General features: G+C 44.2%; 1 protein-coding gene and 1 long non-coding RNA gene across 3 annotated transcripts in view; one reads left to right on the forward strand and one right to left on the reverse strand.

Moving 5' to 3' along the window:
• The window catches only part of LOC310765901, a 92,422-nt gene extending 87,556 nt beyond the window's left edge, over positions 1-4,866 (reverse strand). Inside the window, exon 1 of the long non-coding RNA XR_014549864.1 lies at positions 4,844-4,866. This is a non-coding gene — a long non-coding RNA (uncharacterized lncRNA). The remainder of the gene's footprint in view (positions 1-4,843) is intronic.
• DARS2 (aspartyl-tRNA synthetase 2, mitochondrial) lies at positions 26-25,900 on the forward strand. 2 transcript variants are annotated; one of them, XM_083621405.1, is made up of 17 exons: positions 26-154; positions 3,935-4,034; positions 4,639-4,705; positions 6,003-6,104; positions 9,250-9,345; positions 10,443-10,566; positions 10,823-10,869; positions 13,513-13,619; positions 14,397-14,466; positions 15,739-15,918; positions 16,791-16,898; positions 18,832-18,894; positions 19,964-20,116; positions 21,289-21,507; positions 22,254-22,364; positions 22,729-22,804; positions 23,651-25,900. In XM_083621405.1, the coding sequence occupies exons 1-17, from the start codon at positions 37-39 to the stop codon at positions 23,845-23,847; spliced, it is 1,938 nt and encodes a 645-aa protein (XP_083477531.1). In that variant the 5' UTR covers positions 26-36; the 3' UTR covers positions 23,848-25,900. The 2 variants fall into 2 exon arrangements, with proteins under 2 accessions (XP_083477531.1, XP_083477532.1); XM_083621406.1 differs by lacking the exon at positions 26-154 and adding an exon at positions 207-231.
• Positions 25,901-26,051: the final 151 nt, after the last annotated feature.

Raw genomic sequence — 26,051 nt, forward strand, 5'->3', positions numbered from 1 at the left:
TGAGGCGCTTCCTCGGCGGGGCGAAGGCGAGGAGCGATGCCGGTGTTCTGGAGGACCGTGCGCGGGCTGCCGGGCCCCCTCCGCGCCCCGCTCTCGCTGCTCTTCCCGAGCGGGGCGGCCCAGGGCGGCGCCAGGCGCGTCTCCGGCGCTGCAGGTCCGTGGCGCCGGCGGAGGGGGGTCGGGGGAGGCGTCGGGGCTCCGGCTGAGGGAGGGGCCGCACCTGAATGCCGCGTTGCCGCGCCGGTAAGAAAGCGGGTCGCTTTGTGTGGCGGCGCCCGCTCTCTGGAACTCCCCGCCTCTGGAGGCAAAGCAGGAGCCTGCGCTGCTCTTGGCGTCTGCTAAAAATATTAGTGCTTAGACAAGAGCTACCAAGATGCTTAGGTCAATATTGACCCTTTTTCAGCATCTTTAGCTTTTGTAGGTTTTAAAAGTAGGCTTGTGAATTTGCTCTCAGTTTTACCTTTTTGCAAACTGCGTTTAGGTTTTTCTTACCAACCAGCGGTGTATGATTCGTAGGAATTATATTTATTTCTTTATTAAATTTCTATAGTGCACTTCATGGCTTCATCCAAAGATCACAGGGAGGTTTACATAAAAGCACAAAAATACATACCGTTATAACAAAAACAATTGCCCCCCCCCCCCCAGTTTAAAAGGCCAAAGGTTTTTTAATCGCTCAAAGGCCTGGTTACAGAGAAATGTTTTTGCCTGGTACCGAAAGATATGTAAAGAAGGTTCCAGGTGAGTCTCCCTGGAGGAAGCATCCCACAAGCAGGGAATCCCCTGCAGAAAAGGCCTGCTCCCATCATGCCACCCTACGGACCTGTCATGGAGGAGGCATACAAAGAAGGGCCTCAGATGATGATAGCAGGGTCCAGGTTGGTTTATATGGGGAGAGGGGGTCCTTGAGGTCTTGTGGTCCGGGGCTGTTTGAAGACTTTATAAATCAAAGTCAGAACTTTGAATTGGGCCTGACATTAATTGGCAGCCAGTGCAGATAGGCCAGGTTCAATGTACAGAACTATGCTGAAGTGGTCTTGCCCCAGTGGCCGCCACATGAGCTTTGAAGTAATCTAAACTAGAGGTTACCAGAGCTATCCCTGTCCAGATAGAAGCACAGCTGGGCCACCAGCCAAAGCTGAGGGAAGGCACTCTGTACCACGGTGGCCACCTGAACCTCAAGTGACATCAAAGGATCCAGAGGTATCCCCCAAGTTACATATCTGCTCCTTCAGAGGGAGTGTAATCCCATACGATTATCATTATTCTTTTTTTTATTTTAAATATTTATTTCATTGACATTTATACACAGCTTGATTTCTTGGGGGTGGGCTCTCAAAGCGGTTTACAAAAGATAAAACAGTAAAAATCAAGGAAAAATTGACAAGCCTACAGTGGTACCTCGGGTTACAGACACTTCAGGTTACGTGTTTTCGGGTTGTGCACCACGCCGGACCCGGAATTACCAGAACGGGTACCAGAATTGCGACCTGTGCGTGCGCAGATGCAGTGCTGCGGGTTGCGAACGTGCCTCCCACACGGATCCCGTTCGCAACCCGAGGTTCCACTGTATTTCCAAAACGCTAAAATGGATTAAGATTTGCCTCAACTTTCTTAATCATCTGTGTAGGTTTGTCTAAAAGAAAGGTGTTTGCAGCAGGTGTCAAAGGGAGTACAGTAAAGCCACCTGCTTGATCTCAGTAGGCAGGCAGACACCTGACAGGAACTCAAGGCAGTTTGCAGATTAAAAATAAAGAACAGCTTAAAAACATAAGGGGGGGGGGGAGAAATCCCTGAATAGGTTTCATCATTGGTTCTCCTTGTAAAAAACAGTAGACAAACAGATCCACCTGTTTCTTCTCTGGAGAATATTTACCCTACCTGCCTATTTAGGTGATCATTGTATCTGACAGGGTTTTAATGCTCAGAAGCTTCTGCTGCAATAAATGTGTTTTAGGGTACCACAAGATGATGATGTTGATGATTGCAACAATTAGTATAACGCTTCGGCTTCTCAGACCAACAGACCATCCAAAAATAGAAACCCTGTGTCAGAGCTGCCCAAGGTCCCAGCTCACAAAGGACCAACGCTGCTTCGTTGTTAGGTACAAAGTCTTTATTGAAGTTCAGTTTCACTTCCAGAGCCGCAGCGCGCAGCTCTACGTCTCAACTGTTAGACCGCTGATGCTCCGTCTGAGTCTCCTCCCCCCTGACACCAATTTAAGATTCTAGCCTTACTCCACCTCTTCCTCAGTTCCTTCCGCCTCTGGTTCCGCCTGGCCGTTGGGGTCTCGCCCTTTCTAGCCTCTTCTCCCGCTGATTCCCCTGAGCCTTCCCCCTCCCTCCGGCGGGCTTTAGGAGCTGGTTCCCCATCCGGGTCTCCTGCTGTTCCCCGCGCCTGTACATTTGAACTTGGCGCGCGCGCCCAGCTGGTAACTTTCCTCCTGACCGTTTCACTGCTGCTGTCACTGCTTCCCCCTTCGGGGGGGGCTAGCTGCAACTGACCTCCCTTCCGTTCCCCCACTCTCCGATGGAGGCGTGGTCAGCCCTGACTCCCTCTCTGGAGGAGACGCTGGCCCTGACACATGTGACTCTTCCCCCCACTACGCTCTGGTGGGGAAACTGGTCCCAATCCCCCACTGCTGCTTTGGGGTTCCCCTCTGTCTCCTTGTTTCTGGTGCGTCCCCCCTGGGACCCCCCTTGCCCTGACCATCAGCGCCCTCTTCTGGGAATCTTCTGATTCGCTGGAGAAGCTCATGGAATCTCTCGGGCCACTGTCATACTCCCCTACGCTGCCCTCGGATTCTTCCCCTTCGCTCTCCAATTCCTCTCTCCCCAGTGCTCCTGCTCCTGAGTCCCTGACACCCTGTAACTTTAAATAATGCCTTGAAAATCTTGTTGATAGTGTTTGAAATCTAGTGTTGCATATCGTGTGTTTAATGGAAGATGCAGGATCTTCTGGTTGAGGAAAAATAGTGTCAGCACAACTCTAACTAGAGCTGCCCCCTAAAGATTATAATTGTGTACAAACCTGCTTAAATTAATGGGCCAAATTCTCCATAGGATTAGTTTGTAGTCATGCAAACAAAATGGAATACTCAGGATGTTCTAAATGTATTTCCTCTAGCTCCTCCTGACTGCTCTTGAACAGTTTTTCTCACTATGAGCTCTTTCAAGATGCCTCATAGAATGAATTGCTGCTTTTTTGCTAGGAAGCTTCACTATGTCTCTGAGCAGTGCTCCTTCATCACGTAAGCTTTTGCCCATTGTTTGGCTCTTTCACACTAATGGCTGTTGCTGCTTTGAAACTGGGATGCTGCTGTTAAAGGACACTGGAACAAGGGAATGGTTGTGCCTTTAAGCTGTAGCTAGTCAAGTAGTTTTGTGGAACCCCAAGTAAGGAATTTAAACCACTGGCCAGTCCAGTTTGGGCACTGTAAAAATCAGTGGGGAAACTGATGAGCAATAGCTATGTAACATGACTAATGACATTAAATGTTATCTAGCTACCTTGTGCAATTAATTAATTAATTAATTAATTAATGCTTTACATCATTTATACCAGGCACATACAAAGTCTGCCTGGGGGGGGGGGTGCCTAATCTGGCCCCTGTGGCAGTTTATTTCCGGGGGTAAAATCCTAAAAAAAGTCAATAACTTTGGTCGGCCCTCACAGCCCTTCACTTCATCAAATCTGGCCCTCTTTGAAAAAAGTTTGGACACCACTGATTTATGCAATAACCACCCTAGTAAGCCTTATTGAACTCACTGGAACTTACTTTTGAGTACACATATAATAGGATTGCGCTATTAATATTCATGCCCATAACTGGCATCTCTATAATTTGTTTTGATTATATTTTATACTGTGTTGAAAATGTATTACCTTTCTTATGAATGTAATTAAGTATAATTGTTTTTTTCTCTACACAAGATGTCAATAGTTTTGTTTCCCGGACCAAAACTTGTGGGGAATTGCGCTCTGCTCATGTAGGTCAGGAGGTCACCCTGTGTGGATGGATTCAATATCAGAGGTAAATAAAAGCATCCAGGATTGTTAGATTGAAGGTGTTATGGCAAACCTTAAGTTGGCTAGCAGCATTAGAATTGCTTTCCAGAGTCAAAACTAGGGTCCATCTATTCTAGTATCCCTTCTGTGAACTGAGAAAATTATTGAAGTGTTCTAAATAGATGAGACTTAAGTACCAGTTCCCACATTGTTAACCTTAGCCAAGCACTATTGGAGGAAACTGATTTTCTGGACCTATTTCTGCTTATTCTACTTGATCTCTTGATGGCTTTCAATATCCTTTTTCCCCCTACAGCACTCTGATTTGGTTGCTAGTGGTTTCACTCCAACTTGAATGGTCAGTTCTGAAAGAGGAGAGTGTGCTTGTGGGATATAGCATGTTTGGGACTCACTCTTTGGGAGAAGGTCCTAGCCTAGCCTTTTGTCCTGATTTTCTGAAGTTCAATATGAAGAGATTTCTTTTCTCTTAGACATGAAATAGTAGCTTCAGGAACTCTATATTATATTATTTATTTGCATATGTAAACTGACCTCATTTAAGCTTGCTCTAATGTAGAGGTTTTACCTGAAGTGTTATAAACCATTCTGTTTGTGTCTCCTGTGATTAGACAGCAGCAGTTCGTGGTTTTGAGAGACTTCCAAGGACTCACCCAGATTGTCATACCTCAGGATGAGGTGAGCTATCAAGGCTTGCTTCTGCAGTTGCACTGGTTAAATGATTTATTGTCCTCGGTCATGCTGCCCACCAAGCATTGCAGTTATTCAAACATAACACATTGCAGGCACTGTGATTCTGAATATGTAACAGCAAACTTGATTTCCCATAACTGCTTCTGATCATTTACAAGTGAACATACAACCTATAGATGTTCATTCTGTGTGACTACACAAGAGATTTATCAATGAATATACAATCATAAGTAGGTTATTTTTGCTTATATTCTGTGCTCATTTTAAAAGAAAAGTATTATCATTGGTGCCCTTATTCGTGTTATGAATACACTTAAACACATAAACAGTGCCTGAAAAGGGCTTTAGGATTCTTGTATTGTTTTCTATTTGTATATTATATTGTCTTACAGTTTGAATTCTATGAAATGTATAAGCATTAAAAGAAGCAATAAAATACAGTGGTACCTCGGGTTACGTACTTAATTCGTTCTGGAGGTCCGTTCTTAACCTGAAACTGTTCTTAACCTGAAGCACCACTTTAGCTAATGGGGCCTCCCGCTGCTGCCGCGCTGCCAGAGCACGATTTCTGTTCTTATCCTGAAGCAAAGTTCTTAACCCAAGGTAATATTTCTGGGTTAGCAGAGTCTGTAACCTGAAACGTCTGCAACCTGAAGCATCTGTAACCCGAGGTATCACTGTACAATTAAAAATCATACAGCATCTAGCACAGTGTATTACAGATTCTACGGCAGGCAGAAAAACCATCTCATGATCTCAGCCACTTTCGAGTGGTCTGGGATCAGGGGAGTTGGGAACCGCTGGCCTACAAGGATAATGCAGGGAAGTGAGCTTAGCAGTAAGGTGGAGGAAGAGCAGAAGCTGAATGTGACTTGTTCAAAGGTAGAAATCACAGTCTACTGTTTATCCTGCCTGCCTGCCTTTTTCTTCTCATTTCAATTAGGATAAAAGGGGGTCATTTATGCAGGTTAAGCACCCGCAGAAACTACGAACCAGCTCTATGCTTACTGCCTAGGATTCTAGAAAGAAGTGCTGGACTAGGTGGGATTTGATCTGATTCAGCAAATCACTTCTTATAATCTTAAGATAGAATTCATCAGCAGGATAATTCATTCTTGCTTGTGAATTTGTGGGCTGTGCAAATTCTGCTTTGGCAGAGGAGCCTAATATTAGACTGCAATACTGAAATTGGCCCACTATTAAGGTAGCTCATCAGTTCTAGATCCGTGCTCCTAAACGTTGTACCTGTGCAATCTTATGTGTTGTTTCCATCTTTCTGCAGGCAGCTTCCCATTTGAGGAAGATCTTGTATGACACTCCAGTTGAATCTGTAGTGAGGCTGACTGGAACTGTTGTCCCCCGGCCTCCAGGACAGACAAACCCCGTGCGTACTTTAAGGAGAATCTCCCTCTAATTTTATCTCAGTGTAACTTGGCCACTTCAAGACACTACAAACTGTTTCCCGAAAGCTGAAATGTCTCCTTACATGTGACTTTGGGTTTGGGAAGTGGGGGTTTGGATTTGTATTGCTTTGCCATGTACTGCTATTATATTTGATAAAGGCCTGGCCAATATATTGATATATCGCCCAGGATCGGTATGAGGAGCAGACCGTGATGTCGGCTTCACTCCTAGGTATATCGCTGGTGAAACTGCCACAGCTCCTGAGTACCTCTGCTAGCAGCAGTGCTTTTTTTCTAAAAAAAAAAGTTTAGGGGTACTCTCATTTTCCTACTCCTTTTGAAATATTGCCCCTCAATGAGACCAAACTTAGATTCACAAAATGTTTAGGGGTATGCGTACCCCCCCAAAAAAGCACTGGCTAGCAGTGTCTGCTAGAGTTCCTTCCTCCAGCGATCCTGCTAGCAGAGGGACTCAGGAGAGCGGTGAGTGAAACTGCCATCACACTCTGCCCTCATACGATGCGCTGATACAGCTTGTTCCTCCCTCTGCATCTTTAAACTGCTCAACTGAGGAGTGTGAAGCTGTCCTTACCTCAGCCAAGCAGTTAAAAAGGAGCCCTCAGCCCAGCACTGGCTCCCATGAGCCGGTGGCGGGGTGGGGGCTCCTTGAAACTGCTCGGCTGAGGGTGCGCATGCTTGCAGTGGTGAAGCTGCGCGCTCTGACACTGGGGGCGGAAAGCAGGTGGGGGCGTGGCGCCCGGCACAGTGGGGAGGTACGCGATGTGTGGCTGGGGGGGGGCAGCTGCAATGGTACCCTCCTCCCTGATGGTGCCGAGGGTGGCGTGCTCCCCCCGCCCCCCTTTCCTCCTCCATTTCGCGCTTGGTACTCCTCGCAGCGAGCAGTTAAAACAGCCCCAATGCTCTGTCCACTCGCCCTTGAGTGGGGGGGAGTGCCGGCACTGTCTCAGCTGGAGAGGGGGAACCTTCCCCCTCCCCAGCTGAGCTGTGCAAACAAGCTGTGTTGTCCCAACCAGTGAGCGCCTGGGTGAAACCGCCTCAGTTCTCTGGGTGAGAGCTGAGGCATTCACGAGGTGCTTTGTGGGCAGAGGCCAATGCAGCTGGTTTTTTCAACAGTATATTGCCAAACTGTGATGTTGAAAAGCTTATATCCCCCAGCCCTAATTTGATAATAAAGGGCTGTAACCTCCTGACTTCAGCCTCACCTGAAGTTTCTGGTCTTGCTTGCTAAAAGTAGGCTGCCCCATTTCCACTTGCCCCAGTGAGTGTAACTGCCATTATCTGATCAGTATTTGCCCAAGCCTGGAGCTGCAGAGGTGGGCAAGGATCGCCCTGGCAGTTACATAGCAACCCCCATTCCCTCAACGACGACAACAAGGTTGAGAGGAAGGCTGGGGGATCTTTGCTTCTGTGTGTTTCCACCTTTCTTCCTTCGATCTTTCATCGAAACCCACCTTTCCCATGACCTTTGCTTGGCTTAGCCCCCTGGCTCCCGTATCTGCCTGCAGCTCAGCTTATCACATGCAGCTGAAACAGTCACATATTTTTTCCATGCTAACTTCTGCTTCCACTTCCCTCCCCTTTCTCTGTTTCCCATATGTTGCATTTTAGATTGTAAGTTCCTTGGCACAGAGACCTGCCTTCGGGTCCTGTGCTCTGTGCCTTGCACCTTGATGGCACTATAGAAATGATTAATAATAATGCTTGAAATAAGCCATGCAGGGCCAAAGTGGCTAGGGTTAGTTTTTCCTACTAAAACCAATTTCTGCCTTCCCTTCCCACCCCCAGTGGGGAGGAGACAGGTGGAAGAATTAATTGTCATTCTAAAGCAAAAGTTCCCAAACTTATTTGGCCTACCACCCCCTTTTCAGAAAAAAATTACTCATTGCCCCGTGGAAATCTACCTTCTTTAAGTGAACAGAAAGTTGAAGTGACAGATTTGTGTTCTTTTATATACTTGTATCTATATTTCTACCCACACCCTACAACATAATAAAGATGTTGTAAATAAAACACCTTGAGGCTTGAAATTATAATTTTTTTATTATAATCAACCGTAGTAACATTCACATTACAGAAAATTAAGATAATGAAGGATAATATTAAAATAAAAATTATGTATAACATTAAAAATAATCCTAACAAAAAGGATGAACCTGGTGTGCTGCTATCAATTTATTAATGTTTGGTTCTAATTTTTGTCAGCATTCTTAAATCACTGTGATTAGTTATTTGTAGTCAATTTGTGTGTTTTTTAGTTAACTGATTTGCTTGCCACTGGCCAAATAGGGCATCAAGCTGTGATCCATTTTCTGGGTCTGGGTGAAGCCAAAGAAGGTTCACTTAAGCCCGAGAAATCCCCTCACCTCCAGCACCAGATCTGGGGGGGTATCGTTGTCCCCCAACAGTGCCTGACCTGGCAGTAAGTGTTACTACACAACCGAAAAAACATGTATGAACGGTTTTTCAAAATTTTCTTCTTTCCTTATGCTTCCACTGCCCCCTTAGTTTTATTCAACACCCCCCAATTGCATCCAAGGCTACTACCACTCCCCTGGATCATTCCAGCGCTCCCCACCACCCGGGGGTGGTATCACTCACTTTGGGAAACACTGTTCTAAAGTGAATGTTCTGTCGACGCACGGATTTCAGCTCTTCTCTTCCACATCCTGTTTTGGGGGTACACCCAACATCCCCCACATGAGGCAGCGAACTCTGTTGTGCTAGCAGAAGTTTTTGTGTTGGCTTCTGCTCGTGGGATTAATTAGTTGAATCTGGTCCAGTGGTGAGTGGGAGCTTGAAGCCTGCTTTGGCCTTTCACGTCCAGCTGAACTGCAGGAGGTGAGGTCTGTTGGCTTGTCTCTGTGCTGGCCGGGTGGTTTAAGCCCAGGCAAGCCTCCATCTTCAAAATGGAGAAGGGAGACAGAAGTTTGTCTTTCCATTGGATAGGCTTAATGAGACAAAAAATAAAAAATAAACCAACAGGAAACATTCCAGTAAAATAATAAAGTATAGTATAGCACAATTGCAGATAGCTATTGGTCCATCATCTCAGGGATGTATGTAAAAATAGTGGTGATTATTTTTCTCTTTCTTGTTCATTTTTAGAGATTGCCTACAGGTGATATTGAAGTTAAGGTGAAAACAGTAGAGATCCTGAACTCCTGTAAGAAACTTCCTTTTGAAATAAAAGACTTTGTCAAGGTGATTTTCTCTTTATTTCTGTGTGGTTGGCTGTTTGGTACAAAGCATATTTTAAATTCTTGGGTGACCTTGTTCTTCCAACCTTCCTCCTGTCCAGTCTTGTAGAAAGAAGGTTTGGGAAGAAGCGTGTGTTGATGATGTACAGTTCCAATTAACAGCTTTGGGAAAATGTTCCATAATTTGTCTTCAACTGAAAAGAACGATTAGCGATGGCTGGAGAGCAAAGGAAATATGTGAGAATGATTATCAGGCTTCAGAAATACTTCCATGACCTTATGATCGTGTGGTGGAATGCCTTCCTTACTGAAATTCAAGAGGCTCTATCACTACAGTGGACGCTCGGGTTGCGAACGTTTTCTGTGCGGGATTCACGTTCGCAATCCACAGTGGCGCGTCTGTGCATGCACGGGTTGCGATTCGGCGCTTCTGTGCATGTTCGACCCCCAAAACCAAAATATTATGCAAAATTTGATTATCCTCATCACGTATATATAAAAAGGCTAATTGAAAAGTTGGGGTAATACGTCCGTTTAAGATCTTATCAATGTCTCTGTATAATGTTGCCCAAATTTATTGAACTCCAGTACAGCTGCACCATAGGTAGAGATACGATCCAATTTCTGAACATCCCCTCCACCACCTTAGAAGTGGAGATGAATTTAGATACAAGAGTCTTCTAGGAGTCTTGCACTGCTTATGAATCAACTTTAATGACAGTTCTTTATGTTTAGCTGATATGAGAAGAATGTGTGGTTTTTTTCCACATGGCTAAGTATCTTCAGTTATGTCACATTCTAAATCAGTGTTCCAGGACATTCTTAAACCCGTTTGGTGTCCGGGTTCATATTTGAGCAAATTTGAGATTATACCTTTTGAACAGTGTGAAAAAATAAGAATTAACTTTCCAAAATTGGAAAAATTACATGTGGGAGAGGTCTGAACCATTTTGCTGTGAAGAAAAGCACTAATTTGTTGCCATTTAGCTATGTGATATGGATGCTTCCTAATTTCTTTTTAATTTCCTTTTCCCCCATAGGCTTCCCATTCATGTACTTACTTGTTTTTTCTTCTGACCTACAACCCCTTCCCTTTCTCAGAAAACCGAGGCCTTGCGAATGCAGTATCGCTATTTGGACCTGCGGAGCGCCCAGATGCAGTACAACCTACGAATGAGGTCCCAGGTGGTGATGAGAATGCGGGAATACCTCTGCAATCGTCATGGTAAGAGAAGTGCAGAGAACTGGACAGGGGGTCTAGCTCAGTGGTAGAGTACCCGCTTTGGGTCTCTGGCTCATTCCTTGACAGGCCTGGGAATATCCCCTGCCTGAAACTGACAGTACTGTTGACAGTAGATGGACCAGTGGTCTGACCTGGTTTCAGGCAACTTCCTTTGTTTCTCACTCATAACAGCAAGTTAGTAATGCCTTTTCTTTTCTCCTTTTACTCAATAACAAGTGATATATGAAATATGTTTTAGGCTTTGTGGATGTGGAAACGCCAACACTATTCAAGAAGACTCCAGGGGTAAGTATTTTCTCTGTGTATATTGCTTTGTAAAAGTTTCTAATTGTTTGATTCAGAAAGGATTTTCATCAAAGTGGGGGGATGAAGACAGCCATTACTCTTCCAGAGTGTCAGAGATTATTTGAAGCCACTGTCTCTGCCCTCAAAACAAATATTTTTTCTCTCAATCCTGAGTTCTGAAAAAGAGGGTGAGTTCTGGAAGGAGGGCGTTGGTATGCTAGCAGAAATTTGAATTTTAACAAGGGAAGAAGAGAAAAAGCAAGCAAGTCCGAGTTAGGGTTCTGGTCAGGTAATCTCAGGCAAGACATGAATCAGTTTGCATAAAGCAATATTCCCTGCCTGACATCCTCTAGATGTTTTGAACTACAACCCTCGTTTTCCCCAACCATTAACCCTGCTGGCTGGGGCTGACAGGAATTGTAGTCCAAAACGTCTGGAGGGGAGCAGGTTGGGGGGAAGTTGTCATAAGGCAAGGACAAGCAGATTAGAGGTCAGATTCTTACAAGGCAAAGCAAGTAGCACCCTGGAGAGCTGCATCTGAAGCTCAGACTGATTGGGCTCCAATGTTGCTTTCACAACAAGCAAACCCAGACTGAGCCTTCTTCAGGGGTACAACTCCGTGTGAGTGGCTAGCTGCACCTTCAGTCTTGTCTCCAGGAGATGTGGAATTGAATCTCAAAGAATCGCAGAATTGTAGAGTTGAAAGGAACCCCAAGAGTCATCTAAGTTCAATCCTTTGCAATGCAGGAATATAACTAATAGCACTAATAAAACTGGACATCATAGTTTGTTTAAGAACAGGTGTAAGGGTCTAATACATGTTGGGGGGGGGGCTTCCCTTCAATATTCCTGTGACAGCTGTTTTGCTGTATTCGTACTGTTGTTGGTGACTGCCTTGAACATCACTTGTTGAAAAGACAAGTTACAGGATTTAACTTAATAACTAATAAGTTAAAGCTTAGCTCTATTTTAGGTACCGTATTTTTCGGCCCATAGGACGAACCGGCCCATAGGACGCACCTAGTTTTTTTGGGGGGGGAAATAAAGAAAAAAAATTATTTCCCCCCCCAGGTGCGGAGCTGGGGCGGTGGAAGCCCGAGCTTCCCCCGACCCCAGCCCCCAGAACAGGCTGCTATCCGCAAGCCGTGGGAGCCACAGCTAGCGGAGCGCTGCGCAAAGCCCGAAGCTTGGGACGTGCTGAGCTCAGCGCGCCCTAAGCTTCTGGGTGCCAGCAAGGTCTCCGCTAGCCGTGGGAGAGCTGCATCTCCCACGAACTAGCGGATAGCTTCCTGAAGCCTGGAGAGCGAGAGGGGTCGGGGTGCACCGACCCCCCTCGCTCTCCAGGCTTCAGCAAAAGCCTGCATTCGCCCCATAGGACGCACACACATTTTCCCTTCATTTTTGGAGGGGGAAAAGTGCGTCCTATAGGGCGAAAAATACGGTATTTCTGTTAGATCAGGGGCCTCCTGTATGGTGGGTGGGTGGAACGGTGTGTGTACAAAGTTGAATCATGTTTAAGTTATTTTTTAGTTGCTGGTTTTCTTAGCATTGTTTTATAGATTGTAATTGTTTTACTGGTGATATTTATTAATTATATGTTTTCTGCTGTACTTGTGATGTTCCATTAGGTTATTATTATTTATTTTTGCAAGCCACGTTGAGGTTTGTTTGAGTGGAAAGCAGCTTAGAAATACAATCACTCAAGCCCGGGGGGGGTGTGGTCATGACACTTGCTTTGTGAAGGGATGATTAAGTGGATTGTGGGAGTTTTGTGCCTCTGGCCTCAACTCCCATGGTGTGTGGCTCCCACTGCCATCTGAAGTGGGGAAGCCTCTAGGAGTGCTTCAGACCATGGATCTATGATTGTGCATGGTTTCAGGAGCTAGGGAAACTTACACACACAGTGTTCCCTGCCTTAGGTGCCCCACGCTAATGTGTAGATGGGGGTCAGGTGGAGCCATATGCCATGCAGTGCCCCTTCAGGCAAGTGTGCATGAAATTTCAGGCTGAATCAAAGAGAAGCCTAGTCGCCTTCTGATGCTGAATGTGTTACAACTTTGAGGGAACACCGATGCAACAGCATCCATGAGATCACCAGTCTTCCATTTCTTCACCACCATAAAACAGTTTTAGTTTATTGTTTGTTATTCGATTTTAAAAAGGTGAACTGTAAATATGTGTAAGCTTCTGAAAAGAGGACGTGAACATCCCACCTGACTTGCAAGGGGGGAGGTGAAACTAAGGTTAACATGTTTATCAGTCAGATTGTTTGGTGCCAATAGATGTGAAACTGGGTTCTAAGGGCAGAAGAAGAACCTGCTCGACCATTGCAAATAAATACTACATGTTTATTTGCCTCTGGTGTGTTTTAGGAACCCACATTAGTACTGACAATTAGCGTTACTGCATGACAACAACTGTGACATGCAGGAGACATGATTTGGGTTTGGTGGGCAAAGTGCATTAGTGGGTTTCCATTTCCAAGGTAAATGCTGTGGGAGGGTGTTGAATCTTTCAAAGGGAGCTTGGTGGAGGCAAAAAATATTTGGGGACCTGTTTTGTGGCTTACTGATCTGAAGTATAAGTTTATGTAATTTTAAAGTCACTGCAATTCCTGCTGTCCTACCCTTCTTTTAATACCAGGGTGCAAAGGAATTTGTGGTGCCCTCACGAGAGGCTGGGAAGTTTTACTCACTGCCCCAGAGTCCTCAGCAGTTTAAGCAGCTATTGATGGTAGGAGGCCTGGACAGGTGAGTTTCTTGGGAACCTCCTGGAAAAAGGAATGTTACATGAGTGTCTCCTCCTACATCAGGGAATGGAAACCCTGTTCCCTAGAGTGGGGTGGGGGTTGGGCAGCAGAGGTTACTTGTCACAGAAACTGACACCACCCTAATAGGAATAATAGGGTTCACAATAAAGTTGGCACTGTCTAGTACCTGAGGACAAGCCATTGCAAATCTGCTCAGCAGGAGTGCATTCTCATGGTGCTTTGGCAAGGTAAAGGGTAAAGGTAAAGGACCCCTGGACAGAAGGGCCCCTGCTCATAGCAATGTGAGACCCCCCCTGCTGTCTCCTGAGTTGGTGGAGCAGTTGCACTGCTGAGTTGTAAGGCCAACAGAAGCAGCAGTAGAGACACAAACCTCAGCACTGTGGCAGAGAATCTCCTTTTCTCTTCTCCTCCCCTAGCTTTCTCTGGCAGTGCAGAGGAATTGTTCTGGGGACAGGTCAGTGGTGACACCAAATTAGGACTTGACAGGTAATCAAGCCAAAGTGTGTGGAGCACTGAGTACTGGTTCAGCGGTCATGAAAAATACTCACTCGGGCATAAACCATAACCATAAACCTCCTTCCTCTGACCACTGATTATTCCTTCTCTTCTGTGTCCACTAGCTTTGTGCTAGTTATCATAGCCACTACTCAAGCAGCTCTTTCCTTCTGCCTGCCGATGGTGAATATCTTTGGGAAAAATGCTATTAATACTTTGTAAGCAGAATGGTGACAGTGGTGACCTTCAATTCCAATGGCAGGTACTTCCAAGTAGCCCGCTGCTATCGAGATGAAGGCTCCAAGCCAGACAGGCAGCCTGAATTCACTCAGGTAATTTATATCCTTCGCTATGTGTTTTTTACAATTTGATGTAAGATTTAAAAGCTCTAAGGAAATCTTGGACACGTGATCGGCACAATTTGTTCAGCAGGTACAAGACATGGTTTTTTTTTGTAACATAAAGTGTCCTTTTGCTACAGTGTTTAAAACAGTAATTTCTAACATCCCAAAAACACATTAAGGACCAAACCAAAAAGTTAAGGTGTGCCAAGTGCCAATTACTGTGGGATAAGAACTTTGGCAAAATATTCCCTGGGAGCTTTTCACACCTGGGCAAATTAATTTGCTGTAAGGAAAGTTTCCTAATGTAAGCTTCAGATGCATCTGATAAAGTGCACCGTAGAACCTGAAAGCTTATGCAGTAATAAATGCATTGGTCTACAATCGTATCCCCACCGACTGTAAGAGGTGTAGTTCCTTTGAAGGGTATATATTGTAAAAAAAAAAAAAAAAAAAAAAGTTACGACAAGGAGCGGTGACATTGAAATATTACAAACAAATCTCCAGTGCCAAATCCCCAAAGTGCAAATCCTTCAGCTTGAAATGGGTGCTGTGAACCTCAATAAATTATTATTTTAATTTATTATCTATCCTTCACCATAAGGTCCCATTATGGGCTAAAACAACTTAAAATCACAGGGTGATTTTAACAACTTAAAAACTAGGGTGGGTTGTAAAAATATACATCTCAGGTGTCAAAAGTCAGAGGTGCAACTTCAGTATTTGTTGAAAACTGTATAGTGGTTAGGTGCAAATTTACTTACTTGATTTGGGGTTCGGCAGCTGTCCCCCTGCCTCTCCTGGCTACGCCCATGCCTGGAAATGAACTGGCAACCAGTGCAATTGTTTTAAAACAGATGGTATGAATTCTGAAGGGAACCCCAACCAATAATCTGGCTGCTGCACTTTGGTCCAGTTGAAATTTCTGAGTAATCTTTAGGCACAGCGCCACATAGAGCGCATTGCAATAATCCAGTCTAGAAGTTACCAGAGCATGGAGTACAGTGGTCAGTTCCCCACCCTCCAAAGGGGCTGTAACCAGTGAGCTAGCCAGAGCTGAAAAAAGGCACACCTGGCCACTGAGCCTGGATTCAAACACCTGTATCTTTTTCAGAATTTAGTTTCCATGATACTTCTCTTGTTTCAATTAGAACAATCTATTTTGCAAGAGTTTTAGATACGAAAAAATAATGTTCTTATGGTGCCTTTGAATGTTACTTATTTCCCCCCCCCTTTTTTTTCTTTAATTCCCCCTCCCTCAAGATTGATATTGAGATGTCATTTGCAGACCAAGCTGGGATTCAGGCTTTAATTGAGGGCTTGCTGCAGTATTCCTGGCCTGAGGAGAAGGGACCCATCACAATACCTTTTCCATCCATTACCTATGATGAAGCTCTGGCCACCTATGGGACCGATAAGCCAGACACTCGCTTTGAAATAAAGGTGTGTTCTGGAAACTAAGTCCTGTTCAGGAAAGTTTACAGAGTTGGGTACGATAGTTATTTATGTTTTAATCAAATTTCTTAACCATCCTTTACTATATAGCCTTACGTAGCTGTAAGGAAAGATATGCAGGCTGTAGCCTACTGCTTTCCTCAGTTGGTGGTAAACCTGCTTCAAAGCTCTAAGCAACAAGTGCAAATGCCTTTTCAAAATTGTATTAAATGATCATTGGTTCTGTATGTGGACAGAAAGCACAGCAAGAGTCAGCATCTGAGCCACATAAAAGCAAGAAGTCATTTTAGTTCCTACAGTATCCCAAGGTCAACTTGGTCAGGTGCATCAGTGAACTGTGGCCCACGAAAATGTAGCACCACAATAAAAAATTGTTGTCTTTAAAGGGCCAGAAGACTCTTTTTGCAGCAATGTTCAAATCAACAGTGTGGCCAGGTGGGAGACCATGATTCGGCTGAACTTGTTTGGGGGGGGCAGTTTAGGCATAGGCCACCATCTACCCCCCCCTTCAAGTACTGCTTTGGTGTCTTTGCTGCAACAGATTAACATGGTTAGAACTTGAGTCATGTAAGGAAGAATTATTCCAAAACTTCTGTTGTGATTCACTGTGAATGGGTGTGCAGCTCTCTAGACCTTTACTAATGTTGTGGCTTGTGCAAAAATTGACAACTGGCATGCAGAAGTAATGGGGGTGGAGAAATGAGAAGCTCTTGGTGGCCAAAGTGTGTGTACGCATCCACCAACATCCCTGCTGGTCGCCTGTTTTTGCAGCGCTTGAAGGTCGTGGTTCAGCAGGCTGTCTCTCTTATGTGTCATGTGCTGCCTTAACAAACCTCCAACTTCTTACTTCTAATGCTCAGATCATTGATGTCACTGATGTGTTCAGGAACACAGAAGTTGGAGTTCTGCAGAAATCTCTCAATGAGCCCCGGGGCACCGTCAGAGCCATTTGCATTCCGCAGGGAGCGGTGAGTAGTTCTGCTCTCTTTTCCAAATCTTGTTTGTAATGTTGCTCTTTATATACCATCCATACCAAAAGATTCTTGACTCTTCCCCTGCGCAGAGATCAGTAACAGTAGAACCAACTATCTGACTTTTAGAAGACAGAACTGTTTAGGGAAGTTCTTAAGGATTGATGTTTTTATTATGTTTTTAGATATGTTACAAGCAACCCAGAGTGGCTGGGGAAACGCAGCTGAATGGGCGGGGTAGAAATATTATTATTATTATTATTATTATTATTATTATTATTATTATTTTATTTATTATAACCAAAGACTGAATGAAAAGTGAACTGAACTCAAAACACTATTTAAAATATCTATGATGGGAGATATATTGTTCTTAAACATTTTTATAGACGTAAAATAATATGATTGCAGTGTTTTCTTGTGAATTGCTTTATGGCGTATACCAGGGATGTCCAACTGGTTGACCGTGATTGACAGGTCGATCCCCGATTGGTAGCGGTCGATCGCGGGCTTGTTTTCCTCCGCGGGGGGGAAAGGAGCATCCGGCCCCGCCCCCTCGCTCTGTCCTTTATTCGCACACGATTTCAAGAAAGAAAGACGGAGTTAACGCTCGCGGGTTTACTACTTGTTACTATTTATGGTGCGCACGCCCCCTATGGTCACATCAATCACAAGTCTTTACTTATGGAAAAAGGGTGTGTGGAATGATCCTATCTTCATCCAAACCTTCTTCCAAGGAGCCCAGGATAGTGCATATGTATTGTTGCTTGTTGAGCCTATTTATACCCCACATTCCAATGGGAGTGCTCAAAGTTGCTTACAATGTAGTTGGTTTTTTTAAAAAAGTATATCTACAGTAATGATTTACATGGTCTATATGATGTTATACTCATAGCAAACCAAAAATTAAGGGGAAATGTGTGTGCGTCCAATGGAGCGAATGCAGGCTCCTTGGCTTCAGTGATAGCAACGCAAAGCCTCCGAAGCTCAGAGGGAGCGCTCCTACCGCGCTCCGAAGGCTTTGCGTTGCTTTCGCTGAAGCCTGGAGAGCAAGAGGGGTCGATTTGCACCGACCCCTCTAGCTCTCCAGGCTTCAGGGATAGATTTTTTTTTCTTGATTTCCCCCTCTAAAAACTAGGTGCGCCTTATGGTCCGGTGCGCCTTATGGAGCGAAAAATACGGTATGCTGCCCAGTAGACTAATGGTAATTAACCCAGAGCCACCTGATGGCTGAATTGAGGTCTCAGTTGTTCAAGTCCTACACCAGGGGAGAACCTGTGGCCCTATGTTATGTCAGGGCAAGGTAGGCATCTAGTGGTCTACTTGGGAGCCCTTGAAATTTGGTGTTTGGCGTGTGTCACTTGGCTGTGTCATTGTTATACTTTCATATAGTGGGGAGGTTGAACACAGCGCAGTTCTTCCGATAATGGAGAAACTTTCTTAACAGTTTAAATTTGCAGGAACTCAGGGCAAATAGAGGACTTTCAAATACTTGCCTTTTTTCTCTCATGTTGATGGTACCCGAGAGAGGTTATTCATTAAACCTGGGCACATTAAATATAATTTTTGCACTGCCATGGCTGTGCTTTTATTGTACATAAGAATTGCCAAAGCTTTCTTTGCCAGGAATTAGTATATTCATTACAAGTTTACTTTCCTTCCGTTTTGTTGTTGTTCTCTTTTAGTTTTCATTCAGCTATCTTGCTTTGTATTCTGCATATTGCTTTTATAAGGTAATTGATTCCTTGTAAAAGTGTAACATGGGGAGTTTTAAAATACAATGTGAAAAAGTTTAATAGAATATGGAGCATTAACCACCACCACTCAGCATAATTTTAGGAAAAAACAGATAAATGTAATAATAATGCCCTTCAGAGTATATAGGCTTAATTGAATGATCTGTTCTTCTCTGTTGTTATCTTTTATTTAGAAACATCTTCGGAATAAAGATTTGGAGTCATTAAATGAATTGGCAAAATCCCAGTTTAACCAGGTAAGGCGCAGAAACTTCCACTTCCATCAGTACAGTGCTACCTCTGGATAAGAACGGGATCTATTCCAGATCCCCGTTCGCATCCTGAAGCAAACGTAACCCGCACATGCACTGGTCGCGATTCGTCATTTCCACGCATGCGCATGACGTCATTTTGACCGCATGCGCAAGCGATGAAACCTGGAAGTAACACGTTCCGTTATTTCCGGATCACCGCGGAGCGCAACCCGACAGCGCTCAACCTAAAGCATATTTAACCCGAGGTATGACTGTAATTTCTTCTAAACTGTGTGAGATGTGATGTTGCTCAGCTCTCATTCCTTACAGTGAGGCTGGGGCAGGAGGAATTTCCCATGAACTGATTGTTCATTCGCTGGTGTTAATTTGAAAAGAGAAGATAAGAGAGCTGAATGCAAACAATACATGAGAACAAGATCAAAATTAAGTGAGAACAAGATCAAAATTAGCTCTGAGGAGAGGTCTGTCCAGGACTACTAGCCATAAGTGATCATATTTGATGGTTTTGATCCCTGGATGCTGGAGATGAGGAACGTGGAATGAGTATTGCCATCATTCTCTGTAAGTGGATTTGCAGAAGTAACTGGTTGGAGATAAAATGCTGCACCCAAATCTGACCCAGAAAGGCATTTGTTAGTGTTTGCAGTCTTTGCATTAAACTGTACAATGCTGTGAGAATAAAAATATTCAAACATTATTAGACCATGCATCTTGGCCACCAACCACAGAACAAGAATGAGCACCTGAGGTGCATAAGGAGCTGAGTGTGCCAGGCCTTTCCACACCACAATGGTAACTGCTTTAGAATTATGCTTACCATTTGTGTCTCCTCTTCTTCAGTTTGCTCCCTACTTGCTCCTTTCAGCTCAGGAATATGGTCATTCTTTTGCAGAAATCCCTCAAGCAAATGATGGCTATATAAAATTGGGTTGGTTTTTTTATTAAACCTTTATCAGTTGTGTTCATTGCTGAGATGGATTTGGCCTACTTGTATCTACTTGCTTTTTCAGGAACTGCCTAAGTTTCCCTTCTGCCCTTCTCTCCTGAACAGGGAATATTGCACTTCATTTTGAGGTCTGATGGCAGCATGAAGTCCGCACTTGGTAAGTTCCTGAATGAAGAACAAAAACTGGAGCTTGTCAGAGCAGTTCAGGCCAATGTGGATGACGTCGTGTTGCTGGCAGCTGGAGAGCATGAGAAAGTGGTAAACAGAATATTTGACTTTGTCACTTATAAAGTAGCACTATATGTCTTGGCAGCTAAGAAGACCAGGAGGAAAAAACTAGATAAAATAGCGGTCAATTGCAAAGGTGATTCGGACATTTAAGCTGGCACATTCTACATGAGAACCCCCTGCTTTTCTATCGTATGCAACAAATAATTTTTAGGAGAAGTGATCGTGGTTTATTGTATCTGCAGTGCCTGATGTTTTTATGGTTTTTATGCTTATTGTTGCTCTCCTTTTTGTTCCCATTGTGAATGATGCCATGGCCTTTGGCTAGTGCAATAAAGTTTATTATGATGGTGGTAAGGAGAATATTGGGTCCCCAAGTCTTTTATTGTTCTCATCAGCATAATTACTGTCAAGTTTTCTGCTTGATCAGCTGTTTCAGATCAGCAGAAGATTTGGCAGGCCCACCTCCTTGGTGGTGTTTAGACAGCAACCGAAGGCTGTTCAGTTCTGATGTACCTATCGCATAACCAGTTTCAGGTTTTCCCACTCCCCTTTTGTAAATCTGTTTTATGTGCAGTTTTCCATTAGTATGTTAAAACACATTATTGTTTAAGAAGTGTGTTAGACGCCTTGGAATGGAAAGGCAGGATATAAAATATTTTAATTCTTCAAAGCTGAACATAGCCTAAGTACCATATATGATGACTTCCACAACCTTAACAGCTCTCCAGCTGAGTTTAGGCTGATGAGTGGAAAGTTGCTTATTCCTACTCTGCTGTAAGACTTTTAAAACCTTGACTAATTCCCCCAGATCATCTGCGAGGTCAGAATGTTTCCCATTTCTCTCATAGAGCCAAAGGATGGCTTTATAGCTGAGGCACTCCTTATAAAATAGAGACCATATGTTATATCCCAATGTAATGTAGTTTTGAGAATTTTTAAAGTAGGAAGTACAAACTCATTGTCAGATAACTTGCATGCAAGATGGCTAAATAGCAGCTGTTTTATATTAGAAAGTGTTTTCTACCTTTTTTGATGTTTGAAGAAATGTAAATTTAATCCAAGAAGTCTTAAGTGAAGCATGCAATCCACTAAATTATCTACCTCTGTTATTCACTAAATAAAATAAAGTGTAGAATATGATTGTTGTCGCCTTAAGCTAGTCTTTATCTCTCTGCCCCCCCCCCCCCGGTTCTTTTTAGTGTTCTACATTGGGAAAGTTGCGCTTGGAGGCTGCTGATCTTCTGGAAGCAAGAGGCTTGTCCCTTCGCAACCCCTCTGCCTTTCATTTCCTATGGGTGGTGGATTTCCCCCTTTTCCTCCGGAAAGAAGAAAACCCCAGGCAGTTGGAGTCAGCTCACCATCCCTTCACTGCCCCCCACCCCTCTGATGAGCACCTCCTCTATACAGATCCTGCCAAGGTGACTTGGTGCCTTTTTTTGTTTTTTTTTGTTTAGTGTATTCAAAGAAGCCGTGCAGGGTTAGAAAAGGAAATGCAAAGCAGCCGTGGAGGATTGTTCCACTCCCTTGAGAATTTCTGTCTCTGATGGAGCTAGAATTCACCATAGTTCAAAGCATTTTTATTGCAGCTAGTTTTCAATAGCTAACATTAAGTTGGTTTTACTTTTGCCATTGGTACAATCCAGCCCATTTTTCTTTCAATGAGATACGTCACCAGCTCGGACAGGTAGATCCATAACTTCCTGAATCCCTAAATAACTCTGGCTTACCTAGATTTATTGATTCCATCCAGGCACTCAGGAACTTACAGCCTTACAGTTGAAGGAAAATAAAGGTGGCATCATGCACTGATGATTTATAGGATTTATTTTAATGACCTGCGATTTCAACCCATTAATTGCAGTGCAATTCACTGGTTTTTTATTTTTGCTAGATAATGCTTTACAATTTAAAAATTGGTTTTTAATAGATGTTTGTTTTCACAAGCCTTGCGTTTTGAGCAGTAGTAGAACTGGGGAAATGTGGAAGTGTGTGATACTGTGGAATTACCAGTTACTTGGGTCTTTGGACCCCCCAATTTCTATCTACCCTGTCTCTAAGCAAATTTCCACCTAGTTCAATAGCACTCTCAGGAGAGATTGTATTTCACACAGATGCAAGGGGTACAAAGAAGAATATAGTCTAATTCTCTTCCTGTTCTTTCCAGGTCCGTGGCCAGCACTATGATCTGGTGCTTAATGGTAATGAGATTGGAGGTGGCTCCATTCGAATACACAGCGCAAAGCTGCAGCGTTTCATTCTTGAGACAGTGCTGAAGGTAATAGCAAAAGTGATTCTGCATATTATTATTTAAAACATTCAATCATATACTGCTCCTCATCCTATTGGATTTCACAGTGAGCTTCAATCAATATATGATGGTATCAACCAGCTAGTCTGCATGCTTAGTTTTTGCACAATTGTTCTTGTTCGGCAGCAGCCTGCTTCATCAGAAGAGGGAGAAGAGGACTATGCAGATTGCAGCTCACAAGTGAATTCCCTGTGTTTCACACTTACGCTGAGAAAATCTGAGCTGAGCCACACATGCTCACAGAAGGGGGAGGGGAGCAGGCATTAGAAAGCAGATTTATCAAGTCTGGCCCTTTAAGTCATGCTGGTTATTAATACTTGCTTTTTTCTAGGAGGACACAGAGCTGCTTTCTCACCTGCTTGAAGCACTGGACAGTGGCGCACCTCCCCATGGAGGAATAGCATTAGGTCAGTATCTGCTTTTACTTGAATCACAATTAACACTGACCATCAACACTAATATTACTTTCCATTGATACATTACACATACCCTGATGCTGGAGTGACTAAATTAACAGTTCCTGAATTAATCTAGCCTTCCACCATGCCCCAGTTGCAGTCCGTAAGAAAATCACGTTTGGATGAGCAGCATTTGTGGCAATCTGACTTCGCTGTGGGCTGTTTTATTACCTGGGTACGTGTGTGTGTGTGCACTAACCTCACCCTTGTCAAAGTTAGTTCAGAAAAGCATGTCGTTTTAACGCAAAAAAAAGTATTATACATACAAGGTACTCTTTTAAAAAGTCTGATTGCAGATTCTACACCTTGGGAAAATTTGCACATAATCCGAGCGCTCTAGATCACCACATTGCTGCAATAGCCCTCAGTCATTTAATCTGCGCCTCAAATATGTTTGCTAGTTAGTCTCCCAAGAGCAAGCAAAACCACTTTCTGAATCTCCTGAATAGAACTGCAGCCAACAGCCATCCTGGATGGGAAAGCCCTCACACCAAGAACAATGAACACAAGATCTACATATGTTAATCCACACTTCCAGTCTGTTTTGTTGCTAGAGGCAGAGCTTGAAACAAACAGTTCCAAATGTGCTGCTTGTTAGAGGCCACACATCTGGTGACAAAATCAAACATTATTATACTCGAGTCATTTTATTTAGCATTATCGTTTGCATGCACAATATAGATTGGTCATGGAAAGGTTTTGGGGCTATGGAAGAATGGCCTCACAGCCAGACTAATCTTTCCAATGCCCACTAAAATTTGATGCTGCCACTAATATTCAGTATCTGTCTTTTAGGACTTGACAGGCTGATTTGCCTTCTAGTAGGAGCTGCAAGTATCCGAGATGTCATTGCCTTCCCCAAATCGTTCAAGGGAAGAGACCTGATGTGCAATTCTCCAGATTACATTGCCCCAGAAGAGCTTGAACCATACCATGTCAAGATTGCAGAGCCCATGCCAGGAGTAAAAGTGAAAAGTAACTATTGTACATGACAGACATGAAGAGTAAAACATCCAGTAGTGAACCCATTGGATTTTTGGAGCTGTTAAGATGGTCTCCTGTACTTACTTTTGATGGGAAAATGGAGCGCTTCACACTACAGCAGATCCCTTTGAGCATGTCTGCTGGAGAAATCAGGCACTAGTGACTATGGGTGCATGAGGTTTTTAAAAAATCAGTGACTTGAGGGAAGTGAAGAATTGTTTGTAAGCACAGGCTATAATTCAATTTTTATTGCAAGTTTTTGTACTATTTTGTAAAACGCAGTAAAAACTAGTTGTATGATTCAGATTTTGGAGCTCTCAGAAGTGTTTAGGAAGCTATTTTTCTAATTACCTTTAGATCCCACCTCAAGGTGCCATACATGAGTACTCACCTTTTATCCTCAAAATACTGTGAGGCAGGCTCAGCTGCTTCAGTAGCAAGACAATGGGGGGGGGGGTGTAAGTAGGGCATCAGGACATAATAAACCATAATAAACTGCTAGATCTCGCCCAGCGCAACTTTTTAGAATAATTAGGGCATTACAACTCTAGAGGAACAGCCAAATTTAAATACGAATTTGACCCACAGGTGTGAGGCATTTGCAAGCTTTTTTGCGGAGAAAGTCTTGCTGTTCCTCTGTGATCTCCCTTCCAATTTGGATACAGTAACAGAATTGGAGGCTCCTCGACTGTCCTCAGGTCCAGTATTGGACCACTTCAATCGGATACCCCCTGCCAATGTAGACAGATTTCTCCGAGCTGAAAGGCCCACCACTTGCCCCCTTGACCTGTGCCCGTCATGGCTGATTAGAGCGTGTCCAGACGATGTGCAGGCCCCCCTGAGTGAGATTATCAATCAGTCCCTTGGCACGGGGACTTTCCCAGGGGAGTTGAAGTAAGCAGTGGTGTATCGGCTCTTAAAGAAAAAATCTGTAGATCCTTTAGATCTATCCAATTACCGCCCGGTTTCAAATCTTCTGTACCTGGGTAAGGTGAGTGAGTGAGTGGTTGCTGAACATCTTGGTAGGTTTCTGGATGAAACATTGGCTCTGGGCCCATTTCAGTCCGGCTTTTGCCCTGGTTATGGGACTGAGACGGCTTTGGTCGCCCTAACAGATGATTTCCATAGACAGCTGGATCGAGGCTGGTCGGGACTGTTGATTCTCTTAGATCTGTCAGCAGCCTTCAACAGTCACGAACTTTTGGACCACTGCCTTGCCGGCGTGGGGATTCAGGGCAGTCAGTCAATGGCTGTGCTCCTTTATCTCAGGTCAGGGACAGAGGGTGGCGCTAGGGAGGGAGTTGTTGCCTCAGCACTCCTTGGTGTGTGGAGTCCTGCAGGGCGCAATCCTTTCCCTGATGCTTTTTAATATCTTTATGCGCCCCCTTGCCCAAAGCTTTGGGCTGGGTTGTCATCAATATGCTGTTGACCCTCAGGTTGGGGGGGGGGGGCAACTCGCAGGGCTGAGTTAGTGCCAGTGCATTCTGTCAAGAGTGTGGATCTAACCTTCTATGCCTCCCTTTCCATGGAGGCATTTTTCCATCTGCCTTATTAAGCAGTTGGCCCCTTCCTCTCTCACCCTGATCTGGCCAGTGATCCCTGCAGTCACCTCGCTTGATTGTTAACTCGCTCTACGCAGGGCTGCCCTTGAAGCTGGTCCTTGCAGAGGGATCACATTCATCCAGTGCTTTACCACCTGCACTGGCTCCCGGTGAAGTACAGGGTCAGGTTAAAGGTGCTGGACCTTTAAAGCCCTATGCGGCCTAGGACCCTCGTACCTACGGGACCACGTCTCCTGGTATGCCCCACGGAGGACCTTAAGGTCCACAAATGACATTTTCTAGGTCCCAGGTCGCAAGGTTGTTAGATTGGTCTCAACCAGGGCCAGGGTTTGGACTCAGTCAGACCCTTATGGCCTTGATTTATTGGCTATTTTAACCTGTATTTTAAATTGATCCCCCCTCTTCCCCCCATTATGTTTTTGCTGTGATTTTATTGGTGTTAGCCACCCTGAGCCTGGCTTTGGCTGCATATAAATAAAATTTATTATATCAAATAAAAGCCAGATTGTTCAATGATCAATTAACAAGCATATTCTTTGCAGGATGCCAATTAACCAAAATCAGGTGAGTGGGAAAGGAGACATTATGAGAAATATTAACTCTAAACAGGGCTTTCCTTCATCTGTGCACTAAGAAAACCTCAGAAGAGG

Source organism: Podarcis filfolensis (assembly GCF_964270895.1).
Source record: "Podarcis filfolensis genome assembly, chromosome: 6".
In the NCBI taxonomy this organism is placed as follows: Eukaryota; Metazoa; Chordata; class Lepidosauria; order Squamata; family Lacertidae; genus Podarcis; species Podarcis filfolensis.

Bases quoted from the DNA above. Each gene is read 5' to 3' on its own strand.
- DARS2 (XM_083621405.1), top strand. From the start codon at position 37: ATGCCGGTGTTCTGGAGGACCGTGCGCGGGCTGCCGGGCCCCCTCCGC. The intron at 155-3,934 runs GTCCGTGGCGCC...TCTCTACACAAG, and splicing joins GCGCGTCTCCGGCGCTGCAG to ATGTCAATAGTTTTGTTTCC. The intron at 14,467-15,738 runs GTAATTTATATC...CCCTCCCTCAAG, and splicing joins GGCAGCCTGAATTCACTCAG to ATTGATATTGAGATGTCATT.